General features: G+C 35.1%; 1 protein-coding gene across 1 annotated transcript in view; it reads right to left on the reverse strand.

Annotated features, from left to right (window-relative positions):
• The window catches only part of LOC110450063 (TBC1 domain family member 9-like), a 29070-nt gene that overhangs the window by 7353 nt on the left and 4283 nt on the right, over positions 1-17434 (reverse strand). The window contains exons 5-23 of the mRNA XM_021497302.1: positions 17273-17365; positions 16570-16653; positions 15279-15412; positions 11963-12028; positions 11408-11484; positions 10875-10928; positions 10319-10390; positions 9494-9626; positions 9018-9137; positions 7954-8048; positions 7336-7521; positions 6768-6876; positions 5361-5455; positions 4714-4808; positions 4036-4182; positions 2581-2692; positions 2148-2208; positions 1544-1726; positions 991-1101 (exon numbers count right to left, since the gene is read on the reverse strand). Of these exons, the coding sequence (XP_021352977.1) occupies positions 991-1101; positions 1544-1726; positions 2148-2208; positions 2581-2692; positions 4036-4182; positions 4714-4808; positions 5361-5455; positions 6768-6876; positions 7336-7521; positions 7954-8048; positions 9018-9137; positions 9494-9626; positions 10319-10390; positions 10875-10928; positions 11408-11484; positions 11963-12028; positions 15279-15412; positions 16570-16653; positions 17273-17365 (2027 nt within the window). The remainder of the gene's footprint in view (positions 1-990; positions 1102-1543; positions 1727-2147; positions 2209-2580; positions 2693-4035; positions 4183-4713; positions 4809-5360; positions 5456-6767; positions 6877-7335; positions 7522-7953; positions 8049-9017; positions 9138-9493; positions 9627-10318; positions 10391-10874; positions 10929-11407; positions 11485-11962; positions 12029-15278; positions 15413-16569; positions 16654-17272; positions 17366-17434) is intronic.

Below are 17434 nucleotides of genomic sequence, written 5' to 3' on the forward strand. Positions count from 1 at the left end.
GTACTCAAGGTTCATATTAGACAGGATGTCAAAGTACTCAGGGTTTATATTCGACAGGATATCAAAGTACTCATGGTTCATATTAGACAGGATGTCAAAGTACTCAGGGTTCATATTAGACAGGATGTCAAAGTACTCAGGATTTAGATAAGACAGGATGTCACAGTACTCAGGGTTTAGATTAGATAGGATGTTGAAGTACTCAGGGTTTATATTAGACAGGATGTAGAAGTACTCAGGGTTTAGATTAGATAGGATGTTGTAGTACTCAGGGTTTAGATAAGATAGGATGTCAGGATTTAGATTAACCAAAGATGTTGCATAACTCAGGGTTTAGATAAGACAGGATATTGAAGTTCTCAAGGTTTAGAATAGACAAGATGTTGTATAACTCAGGGTTTAGATTAGACAGCATGTCAAAGTATTCAGGATTTAGAGAAACCAGGATGATGTATAACTCAAGGTTTAGATTAGACAGGATGTTGAAGTACTCAGGATTTAGATTAGACAGGATGTTGAAGTACTCAGGGTTTAGATTAGACAGGATGTTGAAGTACTCAGGGTTTAGATAAGACAGGATGTCGAAGTACAATAGACACATTTCATGGTACAATAAAATAGCCCAGGTGTCTTGACAGTAGTAAAACCATCAGAACATGATATTGAATGACAGTGATTTTTCAACTGGATTATTATACAAAACTGAACTGAAATAATGACACATCTCCCATTCCTGTGTGAATATTATATAACTGTCCAGGGCAAGAAAGGAATGAAAGAAATTTCTTATCTTACACCACATTTCATTTGCATGACGTCATAATGGGATAACAATGGCCTGATGTCACGTACTTAAAGCAACATTAAATGCTGCGGTGCAGCACTTGTGATGCTTTATGGTAGTTTTTTTAGCTAATTTTAGGGACAGGAATGAGAGAAATAATACCTTTCATGCCCAGGGGTGTGAAATAACACACTATGCTGGCTTACCTGTACAACCTGCAAACGGTACTTGAGTCGGAGTTTATCAATATCCTGGTTATTGAGGTGGCCGAAGTTGCGATAACTCTCGTCGATAAGCTCACTGACATCAACAGAGGGCTGTACAAACGGAGACCAGTGTTATAAGGTGTTATAACAGATGCACCAGTCACAACATATATGACAATACAAAACGTTTTACAAATAAGAATCAAGAATGCAAGGTATATACAGGGTTATTGAAAGACAATTCATGGCATCTTTTTGACTCTCTAAAAAGAGCCTTGACTTTTGGGTTTGAAAGAACAGGTCTATTTGACATGTGTTCAGACCCTCCAAACATCAGGGATTTTTTTTAATTTTATTTATCATTGTTAAATGTCAAGGTTAAACTGAAAGCTCTGAATTATATCTTAAAACAAATTTATTTTCTTTTTAAACTTGTACTATCTCTTAAAATTTCATTTAAAATGTGTTTTAAACTCTGTTAAGAACATCAGAAAATAGAAATATTTGACACAGGGACTTATAACAGTGTCAATGTGAACTCAGACACACATACTTCCTTCTTGACGCCGTTCGTACAGAGCATGTTGGTGTGGATGATGTTTGGCATGGTTGAGTCGCGGTTGGATATATTCTCCAGGTAAGCTCCGAGGATGGTCATTGCTTCACCATCGTCCCTGGCCGCCAGTAACTCCACTTTTTTGGTGTCGAGTATAGTCAGCGCTACTTGAAAGATCACCTGTTGAAATTGTCACAGTCTCATGGTTAATAGCATGATGACTTTGTTAAGACAAATCCCTTACTTGAGGAATAATTTATCAAGGATTGTAAATTTTTCACATATAGTAAAACCTCAATGTAATGCCCCTCGTTTCATTTGGCACCTCACATACCGCCAACATATTTCAAGGTCTCTTTTTCTCCCATTCATTAGAATTCCTTTATAAATTTCCCTCAAATTATCACCAAATTCCTTTATAACAACATTTCGTTGGACAAATGATGACAGTATAACAAGGTTTTACTGTGTTCGTAACGATCTAAATAAAAACTTATGCAGTGTGCCTTTGAGTATAAATGAGTGGGGAAGAAAGTCAATTTTCAAAACATGTATTGATATAAGCTCAGAAGCAGCAGCTCAGGAAGGCCGGAGGACTTACTCGAGCACCGTCGTAGAAGAAGCAGTCTATTATGTTAACTGCACAGCTGAAAGGCATTACACTGAAACAAAGATATCAAAGTTCAAAGCTGATACAGATACAGACGAGTCCACCTAAATGTCTACCTCATACAGTTCTTTTCATAAAGATCAAAGATCAGGAATCAAATTGACATCTTCAACAATATTATTTTAAAATAATTTGAAGTAAAATTTATCAATCATTGCCTTAAATAAAGACCACTCCAGAACTGATCTCTATTTTAAAAATATAAATTTGATATTAATATTTGATTTATAAATCTTACACTGTAAAATTATGACATGATAAGTAACAGGTTAAACTGATTAGCTTAATGTATTTCTGAATCAGCAATTGAAACTAACAACTGTTGTTTTAAACTATTTCACAGCATTAATAGCTATAAGAGTACCTCAGAAATATAGTTAGGAACCAGGACAGGGAAATCATACTGAGTAGTCCCAGGGTCTCCAACTTCTGGTACAGGCTTGGCAGATTATCCTTAATCAGCTCCTCAAAGACACCTATGAATAAACACCATGTATTCAAGTAAATCTGTTTGAAATAAATTATTTGCAGTTCAGTTGTCTGATATCTAGTAACCACCGAAAGTCAATTTGTCTGATAGCTAAAGTAACCAACACCAGTTCAACTGTTTAGTATGTAATTAGCACCAAGCATTCAAGTAGAAAAAATTGATATCTAGCCACCACCCCCAGTGCTGTTGTCTTAAATCAAGTCACCAGTACTATGCATTACAGATTATCTTATATCTAGTCACCACCTCAGATATCTAGTCACCACCTCAGATATCTAGTCCTCACCTCAGATATCTAGTCACCACCTCAGATATCTAGTCCCCACCTCAGTTATCTAGTCACCATCTCAGATATCTAGTCCCCACCTCAGATATCAGCTCAGCTGCTTATCAGCAGCAACCAGCATTTAAGTTATCTTATATCTAATAACCACTAGTCTAATTTGCCTGATTTCTAGTAACCATCAGTCTTATTGAAGGATATCCGGGCAAACCGTTATTTCTTTTTCTATATAAAGTTACCCTGGCTTGTGATCAATCTGTATTACGATACAGCTACATTTAACAGTGGATGAAGGTCATAGACTAACAGGGCTGCAATGTAATTGTACATTTTAAGGACCCAAACAACATAATTTAATCATCCAGAATATTGTAACAGATATATGTACATCCCCTGACTAATAAAATACATGGACGTCTCCCGATATGACCGAGAGTCTTCCAGTTTCGAAAATCAAAGCAGCCATCTCTTGTTTCTCCAGTTTTTCACTACCCCTTTTGTCGCTTCAAACTTGAGATGATTGTAATGCTGCAGGGCAAAACCTGTCTCCACTGAAGCACCAACACAACTAATTGGCCAAGCTAAGGAGATTAACAAGCTAACCAGACCAGCAGTGACCACTTGTGTTGTTACAGTAATATAATGTAAGTGTTTCAAACGCTTTCTTATCTCAATCGCCATGATGTCTTGAAAATTCTCTCTACTTAAAATCCAATCTCCCTACTTCAAAACGTAAAACTCCCTACATTGTGTTCCAAAGTCATCACATGTATGATAAAACTCCAGTTCAACTTAGCCAAAAACTTTAAAAAAAAAAAAAAAAAAAAGGTGTGTCGAATAATGAAACAAACATCACAGACAATATTAAAAACATCACAGACAATATTAAATCAATTTCCAAACCATATTGACAAGACAATCACCTATGTATTGATTTACTTCATATGATAATTACATTTTGTATATATAATCAGCACTGCATTTGTATCGCCAAAACTACTAAACTACTGCTGAATCCATAGGACTGAGGTAGAGTGACTACTTACTCTGGTCTATGAGAGCCCCCACCACTTTGGTATTGTAGTAGTCAGGCAGTAGTCTCTCACATATCGCAGTCAGAAGCCAGAAGGCCTCCTCCTCGTCAGTGTAAAGTAGCAACACGCTGGTCACAATGTTCATCGCCTGACAGTAGCCTGCAACACCCACAAAAATATTCCAATTCCAATTCAGAATGCCCTGAAATAAATCTATTAATCATAAACAAATAACAGCATGAACATTCCTGTCACACTGTTAGGAAAATCGGGAACCAATCATGGTGCAATGTTGAATTTTAATTAGGACGGAAATTCCTGAATGATATCTAACTGACTTTTGTACTCTCACAGAACTGGCAACATAGAAAGCATGACTTTGTATGACTTTGTTCCCACAAAATTGGTCACTCCACTATTTTGTAAAATAGTTCATTTACCACCCAAAATGAAGAAAATAAAATGTGAAATTTGTATAGAAATACTAAGAATCTCAACATAAATATTAAAAGATGCTTTCCAATCCAGAATTTTTTATTCATTAAGAAATGAATAAGGGAGGCCAAAAACAATATTGCGAATTTCTATGATGCATTATACCGATTTCAATGTCAAATTTCAACCAATGAATTAATCATTTTAACTAACTGTATATAATTATGATAATCAAAACATAAATATATACTATACCTATAGTAGGGTTTCTCCAGGCATAGGCTGTTAGTACCCTTCTGAGAGCCCCGATCCCAAGGTCCGACTGGAATGCTGGGTGTTCTGGTAATGACCTATTTAAAGAATAAAATAATTGTATTTTATATCTCATCTTACACACAATTCAACATGGGTTCAATCAAGAAACTTTTTTATAATCAAATTATGATTTCAATCACTTGTTTGCTATCATATTACTATTATTGAACAGGAGAACAAGACTACTGTTCATGCATCCTTCAGCCTATATTAATTTTAGTTTTGGGAGTGAAAATTAACGGTCGCTTGTCGCATAAGACAAGTGGTCGCTTAATGTATAACATTAATTTGAATTTCATTGGGAGGAAATGTTTAGGTCCTATATGACAGAAAGTCGCTGAATACAGAGGGTCGTTAAGGCAGATTTGACTGTACTAGCTATGAAATCAGATATTTTGGTGGGGCCCGAATTTTGTGGTTTCTTGACAAAACACCATTTTGTAGTTACATGAATTTGTGAATGAAGATTACCCATAAAAGCAATGAAATTAATACCCCCAGGAAAATTAGTGATTTCACAGTATGCACAAAACATGAGTAATATAAATACCAAAGCTACAGAAAAGTCTCTGAATATGTTTCCTTACCTGTGCAAATCTCTTTCAATTTCATCTGTAGCCAATGTGTATTTACCAGAGCTCTCCTCCACCACTCTTCTGTAGTAACCGGGGTGACATGCTTTCTACAACACAGCACACACACACACATGTATCATCAAGTTGATGTGTGAGAAGCAGCGTATCAAGAAAGGCCTTTATTGAAACTAGATAAACTGATTTTGGTTGGAATTTCGGTCTAGCCTCGCTGAATTTTTACACTCAAAACATTGTTGTTGAATATATTTTGTTTAATTCATCTTTATTGTTTCTCATAAAAGTCGCATAAGGTATGGATTTCTTTTCAGGAATGATTTATCAAAGCTATAGTTATGCAAGAAAAAACGGTTTTCAACACTTCATTACAGTTTTTGGCAGTGGAACAGGTATCCATAATATCATTTATATATAGTTACAGTGTTTGACAATGGTACAGGGATCCTTAATATAATTCATATATAGTTACAGTATTTGACAGTGGTACGGGGATCCTTAATATTATTTATATATAGTTACAGTATTTGATAGTGGTACGGGGATCCATAATATTATTCATATATAGTTACAGTATTTGATAGTGGTAAGGGGATCCATAATATTATTTATATATAGTTACAGTGTTTGACAGTGGTACGGGGATTCTTAATATTATTTATATATAGTTACAGTATTTGATAGTGGTAAGGGGATCCATAATATTATTTATATATAGTTACGGTATTTGCTAGTGGTAAGGGGATCCTTGATATTATTTGTATATAGTTACAGTATTTGATAGTGGTAAGGGTTTCCATAATATTATTTATATATAGTTACAGTATTTGATAGTGGTAAGGGGATCCTTGATATTATTTATATATAGTTACAGTATTTGATAGTGGTAAGGGGATTCATAATATTATTTATATATAGTTACAGTATTTGATAGTGGTAAGAGGATCCATAATATTATTTATATATAGTTACAGTATTTGATAGTGGTAAGGGGATCCATAATATTATTTATATATAGTTACAGTATTTGATAGTTGTACGGGGATCCATAATATTATTTATATATAGTTACAGTATTTGATAGTGGTAAGGGGATCCTTGATATTATCTATATATAGTTACAGTATTTGGCAGTGGTACAGGTTTTCTTGAAATTATTTATATATAGTTACAGTATTTGACAGTGGTACGGGGATCCTTAATATGATTTACACACAGTTAGTCTTTGGCAGCGGTACAGGGATCCTTAATATTATCTATATATAGTTACAGTGTTTGACAGTGGTTAGGGATCCTTGATATTATCTATATATAGTTACAGTATTTGGCAGTGGTAAGGGTTTCCTTAATATTATTTCTTACAAGAAAATTTGGATAAGGTGGTTATACGTGTACACTAAATACCTCGTTGATGGCTCCTGAGAATAGCATCCACACCTCACCACGGTACTTCTCTGGGAGGCCTTTCAGTATAAGATCTAATGACGACACTGTCCGGTACATACACACTCCTCTGTAAATAGCAACTATATGGTATAATCCAAATTTCAGAAAAAACACATATGACAAGGAATATAAATTGTTCTATAAATTTCATCATTCAGCTGATGAAAGGACATATTGAACCAAAACTCCATGACTGCATCTCATTTTACAGAACTGCTGTATACCAGGAAACTTTTGCTCAGTCAAACTTTCGCCCTATTCCGTTAAAATCAATATTTGCCCATATATTCGTCCTTCATATTTGACTATTATGTGTACATATTATTGTTACGAAGGTTTGTTCTGAAGAAATTTGCCCTTATTGCAAGGGGAGGGGGGGAAGGAAAGGCAAAAACTAAACCACGGCAAAAAATGTCTGGTATACAGTATTGCAGTTCTAAATCTATACAAAATTTTCAAAGTAAAGAATGATATCTTTCCATGTACAAGCTTTCATGATGGAAAATCATTCCTGACAAAATCTAACCTGCCATATTCATTAAAGTGGATGTTCCAGAGGTGCTCCTTGACCATTTCCCTAGACGACAGCTCGTCCGAGTCACGTCGACAGAAGAGACTGACCAGGGCTGGCTGCAACTCAAAACTTGAGCCAGATTTCTCTGTCGACTCAGTGGAGATGGCTTCTTCTGACTTCGTTCTGGGCTTCGATAAACTGTAAATAAATATAGCATTACTGAATTACAAAATAACTCGCCTGAAAAATCACAATTGCAGAACTTCCATATCTTCTATGATTGTTGGGAAATTTCATGGATGTGTCATTTGAGGGATGGAACTAAGAATACACATACATGTATTTTACATTTGTCTGATGTGTTCTTAGTGTGAAAAAGACATCGCTGTGTGTGACCCAGAATTGAACCCTGAACTTCAGACTGCTAAACTGTTGCTCCAACCGAATGAGGCTACCTGGTCGACGGAAGCGCCCTGGCCCATCACTGCTCTACAGTTATATTCAAATGGAAATTAAGGGGAGGTATACATGTCAAAACTACAGTACAGCGGGACAGGGATCCCTAAATGATATTGTTTACAACTAATCCATGTGATTGGAGATTTAGATTTATCATTGGCCAAGTCTTACCTTTCACTGGTACCATGCTGCTGCTTCGCCAAGAAATCAGAAATCTTCTCCAAGATGAAATCTCGATCTCCAAGTTGTGTAAACATTAAATTCAGCTGTTGATTATTATGAAAAGATGAAAAATGTACAAAATCAATTTGCACAATAACAAATTTATCATATAATAATTCAGAGTATGTTAATTTGAAAAAGTCTTTGAATTAATTTGCTCAAGATTTTACCTTAAGAAAATGAAAAGTATATTTAGGTCATTTAAACACTTTTACTTCTATGAGCTGTGAAAATGCAATACATTTTACAATTTTGTCCTTAGAGTAGATAATGTTTTTTCTTAAATTACCAGGTTGTGACTTAATTACTAAGGTTAAAACAGTATCATTATAAGATGATATTTTTGTTGTACTTTGTTCTTTATTAGCCAAAAGCCCTTAGGCTTATAGGTACATACATATATGCATATAACATTCTCTTAACATAATTAGAATAGACAGGAGAGTGACATCACAGTATACATAAAACACCGTTCAATAATGTGCATATAACAATACTTAATTAACAATTATTTTTTAAATATGTTTTTCAGTTTTCAATGCATCAATAAACTGATATCAGTCAGTCCTCGATGCAGTGGGTGAGGGTGGGATGGTGGTTTAGGATTTACCGTATACAGGGAATTTTTTGTCGCAAATTATTTTTTGCCTTTTTTCGCCCTTCGCTATAATGGCAAAATTATCATTACAGCGAATATAAATTTAAATAAACAACATAAAATATTCATAGTTTATGACTTAATTTCAGAGGCGGAGGGTAAAAGTTTGACTGCGCAGAAGCTTCCTGGTATACAGTATGTTAAGAATATTCTAACAATAACTATTTTTACATCAAAATTATATTACAAATCCTCTTTAATTAACTGAAGTTTTTTATGGTTTCTGCAATTTTAATTTCAAAAATAATCTCAATTACATTCATACTATAGGCATACATATAGCGCAGACAGAATAACTCCTTTGCAGATTATAACAGTATTATGAATATTGTTGCCACGGTAGTAGTGTACTGACCTTGCCCTTGGTGGTGATGATAAGGCCTTTCTGGTTGATGTCAGCCGATGCAGAGTTGTCTACCTTTTCCACCAATTGAATCTCGCGTGTTGGCATGACAATACTGACCAGATCACGCACCTGTACAGAAAAAGAATATCAAACAGTATACCTGTGAGTACTGCAGTGTATTTATTTCATAAGTGGTGATAAATACAATCTATTAGTTTACATATAAATAGTACAAGTACAAGAGTGAAATATATATAACAGTAGCCTAACCAAGATGGACAGATGGACTTTATGCAATCTTCAGTAATGTTGAGAAAGTATAAAAAAAAGTCCTCATAGGTATAAACGATTGCTTATAAGCAATTTCATTTCAGTTAGTACATCATGGTAACTGTTTACATGTTAATTCACAAACTATATATATAGCTACTTCATATTGTTGTATGTCTTTACACAAAAGTAGTAATTATGTTTAATATGCCTACCCTGCTAGCAAAACAGATGTAGTTCTGAGACAGGTAGAGTCTACCCCAAACATTCTGTTTGTTATACGGCGTCCACAACATACAGTCAGTATCCCCATCCAGTTTTTCTACCAGCGGCAAACGGAATGCCAACCTGAACAACAAAAAATGTACAGGTGTTTTGAAAACTCTTTCACAGAGAATACATATACTACAGCAGAACCTATTTTTCATCCAGACTGTGGGTATCAGAGAAGTTCAGAAACTGAACAACTTTATGTAAATTTCACTATAAATCTAGAACAATGTTATTGTAAATCAGTCAATTTCCGCCATAACCTATTTCCAATTGTTTGCTTGTTACTCTTTCAATTTACATTGAGTGATATTATTTAGATGATAACCTTACATTAGAGGTGGATTGGTTTGCTGTCACGAAAAATGTTGTGGCTTGATGAAAAGGGAGGTAGTGCAAGAGATGTTTTACTGTTGAGGATCCTTCCTACTGCACTGTGGTTTTCGTATATACAGTTACCTCCCTTTAACTCCGTTTTGATACAACTGTAGCACAGTTGGGCCAGGACACTCATGAAGGGACCCAGTGTTTGAATCTCTGTTAAACCTTTTTTCACTCAGAACACTGTTGTTGATTACAGTATATGTTGTTTTATTTTCATCTTTATTTGTTCTTGTGAAAATACCGCAAGGTATGGTTTTATTTTCAGAAATGATTTATCAAAGCTACAGTCATGCCAGAAAAACAGTTTCCAACACTTAGTTACAAATATTGGCAGTGGTATAGGGATCCTAAAGTGTTGCAGTAGAGTACATTAATAACAGACAAACCTGAAGGCATCACTCCTAGCTCTGGCATCCAAATCTCTCTTAATAGACGACATCTTCTTCGATGTCTTTTTTCTGAAGAATGCAACTCATATTTATTTTCCTTTGTTTTCTGAACAATGCAACCCATATTTATGACTTTTTCCATTTAGAACTTGCTGAAGATAAATGTTTTCATTTCAGTAAATTTTATTGAAAAATCAAAAGGATTGGACAACAGGCTTAGCCTGTATTAGTCCTCTCCAAAGATAAATATAGGAGATAGAATTTCTCCTTTTGTGGCCCTTGCAACTCAATATAAATTCTTCCTCCTATCTCCACTATATTTTCTGTTATTTCCTTTACAATCACTTGTATGTTATTCTAAAATAACATATATACTGTACCCACCCAATCCATATCTTCATATTTGGAAAGTCCTTACTTTAAGTACTATTTATGTTTAAATAATATTTTATACATGTATTAAAGAAGTTTGAATAATAAAGATTTTTTACCACCATTGTATTTCTTCAATCTCCATACATATTAGCTTACTTCAACATCAGAAAGGACTTACTTTGTTCTGTCTACAATAGTCTTGTCTTCCTCAAAGCCACCCTCCTGCATCAACCTGGAATTGAAAACAGTTCAAATCAGTCTATCAAATTTATTGTTAAAATACAGGAAATTGTGTTATATGTAGGTAGTAAGGAAGGAGGCTAATGAAACAAATAACATTAAAATGTGGAACTTTCAAACTATGTATTTTCTTAATTTTTCCTGTTTTTCTTCGCATTAGATAAATTTCTGCTTTCTGTAAAGAAAGTAACTAGATGTAATTATAAATCTTTAGTACGTTTCAATATAATCTGAATCTGATATTTAATAGAGCAAATTTCCACAACTATCAGGATATACCGAGCATGAATACACACTTGAGTTTATGATCTCTAGTCTACTGCATGTACATTTCAAGAGATAATTTATTGATAAATGCAAATATAAGTGAAATTGTTAAATGATTGATTGATTGATTGATAAGTTTTATGTCCGCTTCACTACCGAGGTAAATTGTTAAATTTAAAGGCACTTGTTATATAAATCACTCACTGCTTCATAGCCATATTAGCCAGCTGTTCCATCAATCGGAATGTCTCCCCACTTTGTAGAAGCATAGAAAAGTAGTACTGAAACGAAATGTTTTTAATAGAAAAATTACAAAATTCATTAATCAAATTTAGGTGAAGGGGATAACGCTTTATACCATGAAACTTTCGCCTAAATATTTGCCATTCAGAAATCAAATTCTGATTCCCCAGTGTTAATTTCGCCCTCCACATGTAATTACTATATATATTTTATACTGTACATGTGTACTTAATTTAGTGTGATGATTAATTTGCCCCCATGGTGGAGAGTGAAAAAGGCGAAAATTAAACTGTGCTGCGAAAATCTCCTGGTATACAGTACATTCATCAAGGTGTTTGGGTTATCCTTATAGTTCAAATGAAGACTTAAACTTCATCTATTTGTTAAATAATGAGACAATTACAAATTCAGCTGAATCAAACAATTTGGATCATTTTTTAATGCCACAAACAAGATATATCAAAGAACTTGATTTATTTTTAGGTTTCTATAGGTTTCCGTGCCAGCAAAACTTACCTCCCCTTCTCTTGTCTTCACCACCAGGCTATCGGGAAACAACACATTGTTACCGATATCTAATTTCTGAAAAAGAAAAAGTCTTGATACAATAATATATAAAACAGACAAAGGAAATGCTACAGACATGTTTCACAAACTTTCTAACCCATTTTGAGTTTGGACTGAGGTATTTCTGACTCATTTTGAGTTTTGACTGAGGTATTTCTGACTCATTTTGAGTTTTGACTGAGGTATTTCTGACTCATTTTGAGTTTGGACTGAGGTATTTCTGACTCATTTTGAGTTTGGACTGAGGTATTTCTGACTCATTTTGAGTTTGGACTGAGGTATTTCTGACTCATTTTGAGTTTGGACTGAGGTATTTCTGACTCATTTTGAGTTTGGACTGAGGTATTTCTGACTCATTTTGAGTTTGGACTGAGGTATTTCTGACTCATTTTGAGTTTGGACTGAGGTATTTCTGACTCATTTTGAGTTTGGACTGAGGTATTTCTGACTCATTTTGAGTTTGGACTGAGGTATTTCTGACTCATTTTGAGTTTGGACTGAGGTATTTCTGACTCATTTTGAGTTTGGACTGAGGTATTTCTGACTCATTTTGAGTTTGGACTGAGGTATTTCTGACTCATTTTGAGTTTGGACTGAGGTATTTCTGACTCATTTTGAGTTTGGACTGAGGTATTTCTGACTCATTTTGAGTTTGGACTGAGGTATTTCTGACTCATTTTGAGTTTGGACTGAGGTATTTCTGACTCATTTTGAGTTTGGACTGAGGTATTTCTGACTCATTTTGAGTTTGGACTGAGGTATTTCTGACTCATTTTGAGTTTGGACTGAGGTATTTCTGACTCATTTTGAGTTTGGACTGAGGTATTTCTGACTCATTTTGAGTTTGGACTGAGGTATTTCTGACTCATTTTGAGTTTGGACTGAGGTATTTCTGACTCATTTTGAGTTTGGACTGAGGTATTTCTGACTCATTTTGAGTTTGGACTGAGGTATTTCTGACTCATTTTGAGTTTGGACTGAGGTATTTCTGACTCATTTTGAGTTTGGACTGAGGTATTTCTGACTCATTTTGAGTTTGGACTGAGGTATTTCTGACTCATTTTGAGTTTGGACTGAGGTATTTCTGACTCATTTTGAGTTTGGACTGAGGTATTTCTGACTCATTTTGAGTTTGGACTGAGGTATTTCTGACTCATTTTGAGTTTGGACTGAGGTATTTCTGACTCATTTTGAGTTTGGACTGAGGTATTTCTGACTCATTTTGAGTTTGGACTGAGGTATTTCTGACTCATTTTGAGTTTGGACTGAGGTATTTCTGACTCATTTTGAGTTTGGACTGAGGTATTTCTGACTCATTTTGAGTTTGGACTGAGGTATTTCTGACTCATTTTGAGTTTGGACTGAGGTATTTCTGACTCATTTTGAGTTTGGACTGAGGTATTTCTGACTCATTTTGAGTTTGGACTGAGGTATTTCTGACTCATTTTGAGTTTGGACTGAGGTATTTCTGACTCATTTTGAGTTTGGACTGAGGTATTTCTGACTCATTTTGAGTTTGGACTGAGGTATTTCTGACTCATTTTGAGTTTGGACTGAGGTATTTCTGACTCATTTTGAGTTTGGACTGAGGTATTTCTGACTCATTTTGAGTTTGGACTGAGGTATTTCTGACTCATTTTGAGTTTGGACTGAGGTATTTCTGACTCATTTTGAGTTTGGACTGAGGTATTTCTGACTCATTTTGAGTTTGGACTGAGGTATTTCTGACTCATTTTGAGTTTGGACTGAGGTATTTCTGACTCATTTTGAGTTTGGACTGAGGTATTTCTGACTCATTTTGAGTTTGGACTGAGGTATTTCTGACTCATTTTGAGTTTGGACTGAGGTATTTCTGACTCATTTTGAGTTTGGACTGAGGTATTTCTGACTCATTTTGAGTTTGGACTGAGGTATTTCTGACTCATTTTGAGTTTGGACTGAGGTATTTCTGACTCATTTTGAGTTTGGACTGAGGTATTTCTGACTCATTTTGAGTTTGGACTGAGGTATTTCTGACTCATTTTGAGTTTGGACTGAGGTATTTCTGACTCATTTTGAGTTTGGACTGAGGTATTTCTGACTCATTTTGAGTTTGGACTGAGGTATTTCTGACTCATTTTGAGTTTGGACTGAGGTATTTCTGACTCATTTTGAGTTTGGACTGAGGTATTTCTGACTCATTTTGAGTTTGGACTGAGGTATTTCTGACTCATTTTGAGTTTGGACTGAGGTATTTCTGACTCATTTTGAGTTTGGACTGAGGTATTTCTGACTCATTTTGAGTTTGGACTGAGGTATTTCTGACTCATTTTGAGTTTGGACTGAGGTATTTCTGACTCATTTTGAGTTTGGACTGAGGTATTTCTGACTCATTTTGAGTTTGGACTGAGGTATTTCTGACTCATTTTGAGTTTGGACTGAGGTATTTCTGACTCATTTTGAGTTTGGACTGAGGTATTTCTGACTCATTTTGAGTTTGGACTGAGGTATTTCTGACTCATTTTGAGTTTGGACTGAGGTATTTCTGACTCATTTTGAGTTTGGACTGAGGTATTTCTGACTCATTTTGAGTTTGGACTGAGGTATTTCTGACTCATTTTGAGTTTGGACTGAGGTATTTCTGACTCATTTTGAGTTTGGACTGAGGTATTTCTGACTCATTTTGAGTTTGGACTGAGGTATTTCTGACTCATTTTGAGTTTGGACTGAGGTATTTCTGACTCATTTTGAGTTTGGACTGAGGTATTTCTGACTCATTTTGAGTTTGGACTGAGGTATTTCTGACTCATTTTGAGTTTGGACTGAGGTATTTCTGACTCATTTGTAGTTGGGACTGAGGTATTTTTGACTCATTTGTAGTTGTAACTGAGGTATTTCTGACTCATTTGTAGTTTGGACTGAGGTATTTCTGACTCATTTGTAGTCGGGACTGAGGTATGTTTGACTCATTTGTAGTTGGGACTGAGGTATTTCTGACTCATTTGTAGTTGTAACTGAGGTATTTCTGACTCATTTGTAGTTGGGACTGAGGTATTTCTGACTCATTTGTAGTTTCAGAGGTTGACACTCTAATATAGTAGGAGGCAAATAAAAGGATCATTTTCTCTCTAAGCATTTTTGCATTAAAATATGCTAGAAAATAGAACTTAATAAGAAGCACTGAATAAATGTGGTATGGTTTACGAAATTATATAGAAGACATGCATGCGGGGGCAGGCATAGGGGTTGTTGACCAGATGATGGTGCAAGACACTAAGACACTGACCAGTATGTCTGTCCAGCGAATGATGACCTTGTCCTCACGTCCCAACAGAAAGGAGTAGAAACACAGATGGTTCACACTTAGATACATCCATCCCTGGCGTGGCACACGACTCTTCCAGTAACTGCAAGAGTAGTCTACAACAAAACGTTTTCCAGGCTAATAGTACTTGCTCAATTAATTAAACTTTCTACAGTATACCTGTGTAAGATACCTATATACACTGCCAAATATTATATTGGGTGTAGAATACATTTAAACTTCCATAAATCAAACTTCGAAGATTCAAATTTCTCGATGTATTGAACTTCTCGATGTATCGAACTTATTGCAAAGTCCAGAATTTTTTCCTTATATAACTTTACTGATATTCAACTTATGAATTAAACTTACCGTAGTCAAATTTCTTGCTATTTCGAACTACAATCAAGGTGTCATCATAGGGAAACCATTCAAAATTACACTTAATTAATCAGTAATTTTAACACTTAAACATATATCTGAATAATCCTTGCCTAGCTATTTGATAAAATGTTCATGATAATTCAGAATATACGAATGTAGTAACACTAAACAAATGTCAGGTCACATGATATTGTTTTTTGTTTCAATATTTAAATTGCAAAACAAAGCATCTCTGCCTGAGCATGCTATAGACAGTAATTCCCATCTATGCCAATCTTACAATTAACTGCAACTAATGCTGGCAGATCTAGATACAACCTTACTAAGAGATTAAAAGTACTAGTTCGTCTCACCATCATGAAGTAGCAGAAGCAATACTCGGCGGCGACAAGGTTAAGTTTTTTGCGTTTAAGTTAGTTTCACTGAAAGTATCAGTGCTAGACCAACCAAACTTGGACCATAGATGCATCTTTAAGGTAATAAATCTCAACCCATGCATCAAATGCTGGATGCGGCCTACCTTTCATGGTCCATTGACTTTGTCAGCATCTCCATCAACATTGAGTTTTTGCATTTAAGTTAGTTTCTCTGATATGTGCATTGATGGTCAAAGCAGGGCACAGGTGAGACATATTAAACCGAATGACCTGTTTCTAAATTTTAGAGTACATTTAGTGCATTCGAAAAAACTACCAACTGTTCTCGTTTCCACTTATAATCAAATTAACTGTGCTGAGATTTAACAGTTTTCAAATATGATACCAAAATTTGAATTTGAAAATAATATGGTAACATTCTGTTAAGTAATTGAGTTGCTGGGTATCGGGGAGATAATCACATCACATCAATATTTTTTTCAAATGAATGAATTGTTGTATCGGTCACTTACAATTGACTAGCTTTTCCTCCTTGGGCATGTTAAAAAGTTTCATAAACTTCCTGGTTGCATTTTTATATCTCTTGGTTTCATCGTCTACAAAATATAAGAAATATCTTTCATGATTCAAGATTATTTTCCTTTGGACAGAACATGATAACATGCACTCAGACACCGACTTAAAAACACTGTATCTTAACTATAATAATAATAATTTGAGGTTCTTATATACCACTTTATCACAATATAGTTTGTAGGTCATCTCAAAGCGGTTCACAAATTATTATCCGTGGTCATAGGGGCCTTTGCAACCAGCCAATATTTGTGTCAACTTCCTGGGGAGCAAACAGCCGATGCTGCCATTTCGTCTCACAGCTAGCATTCTACAATTCTAGCACTGCATGCCCAACCACATACTCATTTACAGCTGAGTAGACTGGAACAAGCGGAGTAAAGTGTCTTTTCCAAGGATACCACACAGTGCCGTTACATGACTCGAACCCGCAAACCCTTTGGTCACAAGCCTGGCGTCCTACCACTAGACTACCGTGCTATTATATTCTTAAAATTAACACACATTTAAATAGAAGATATGTGTTTGGAAACCTATCCAAACATATAAAAGAAATTCTGAATTAATGTATTATTACAAAGCAATGCAAGGTTTATATGTATTTTTTACAGAGAAGATACGTCTATCATGGGCGCAACTTACCGTCTTCTCCCTTCAGCTTCACTTCATTGGCTAGCAGACTTTCTATTTTACATCTGATAAACTCTGTTGAGTCCTCATTAGACTCAAATGCACCTGTGGAAAATATACAGAAACTCAATTTATCATTTAACTGCTGCTTTATCCATCTAGCTCATGTTTTTT

This window comes from Mizuhopecten yessoensis, unplaced genomic scaffold (assembly GCF_002113885.1).
Source record: "Mizuhopecten yessoensis strain PY_sf001 unplaced genomic scaffold, ASM211388v2 scaffold4947, whole genome shotgun sequence".
In the NCBI taxonomy this organism is placed as follows: Eukaryota; Metazoa; Mollusca; class Bivalvia; order Pectinida; family Pectinidae; genus Mizuhopecten; species Mizuhopecten yessoensis.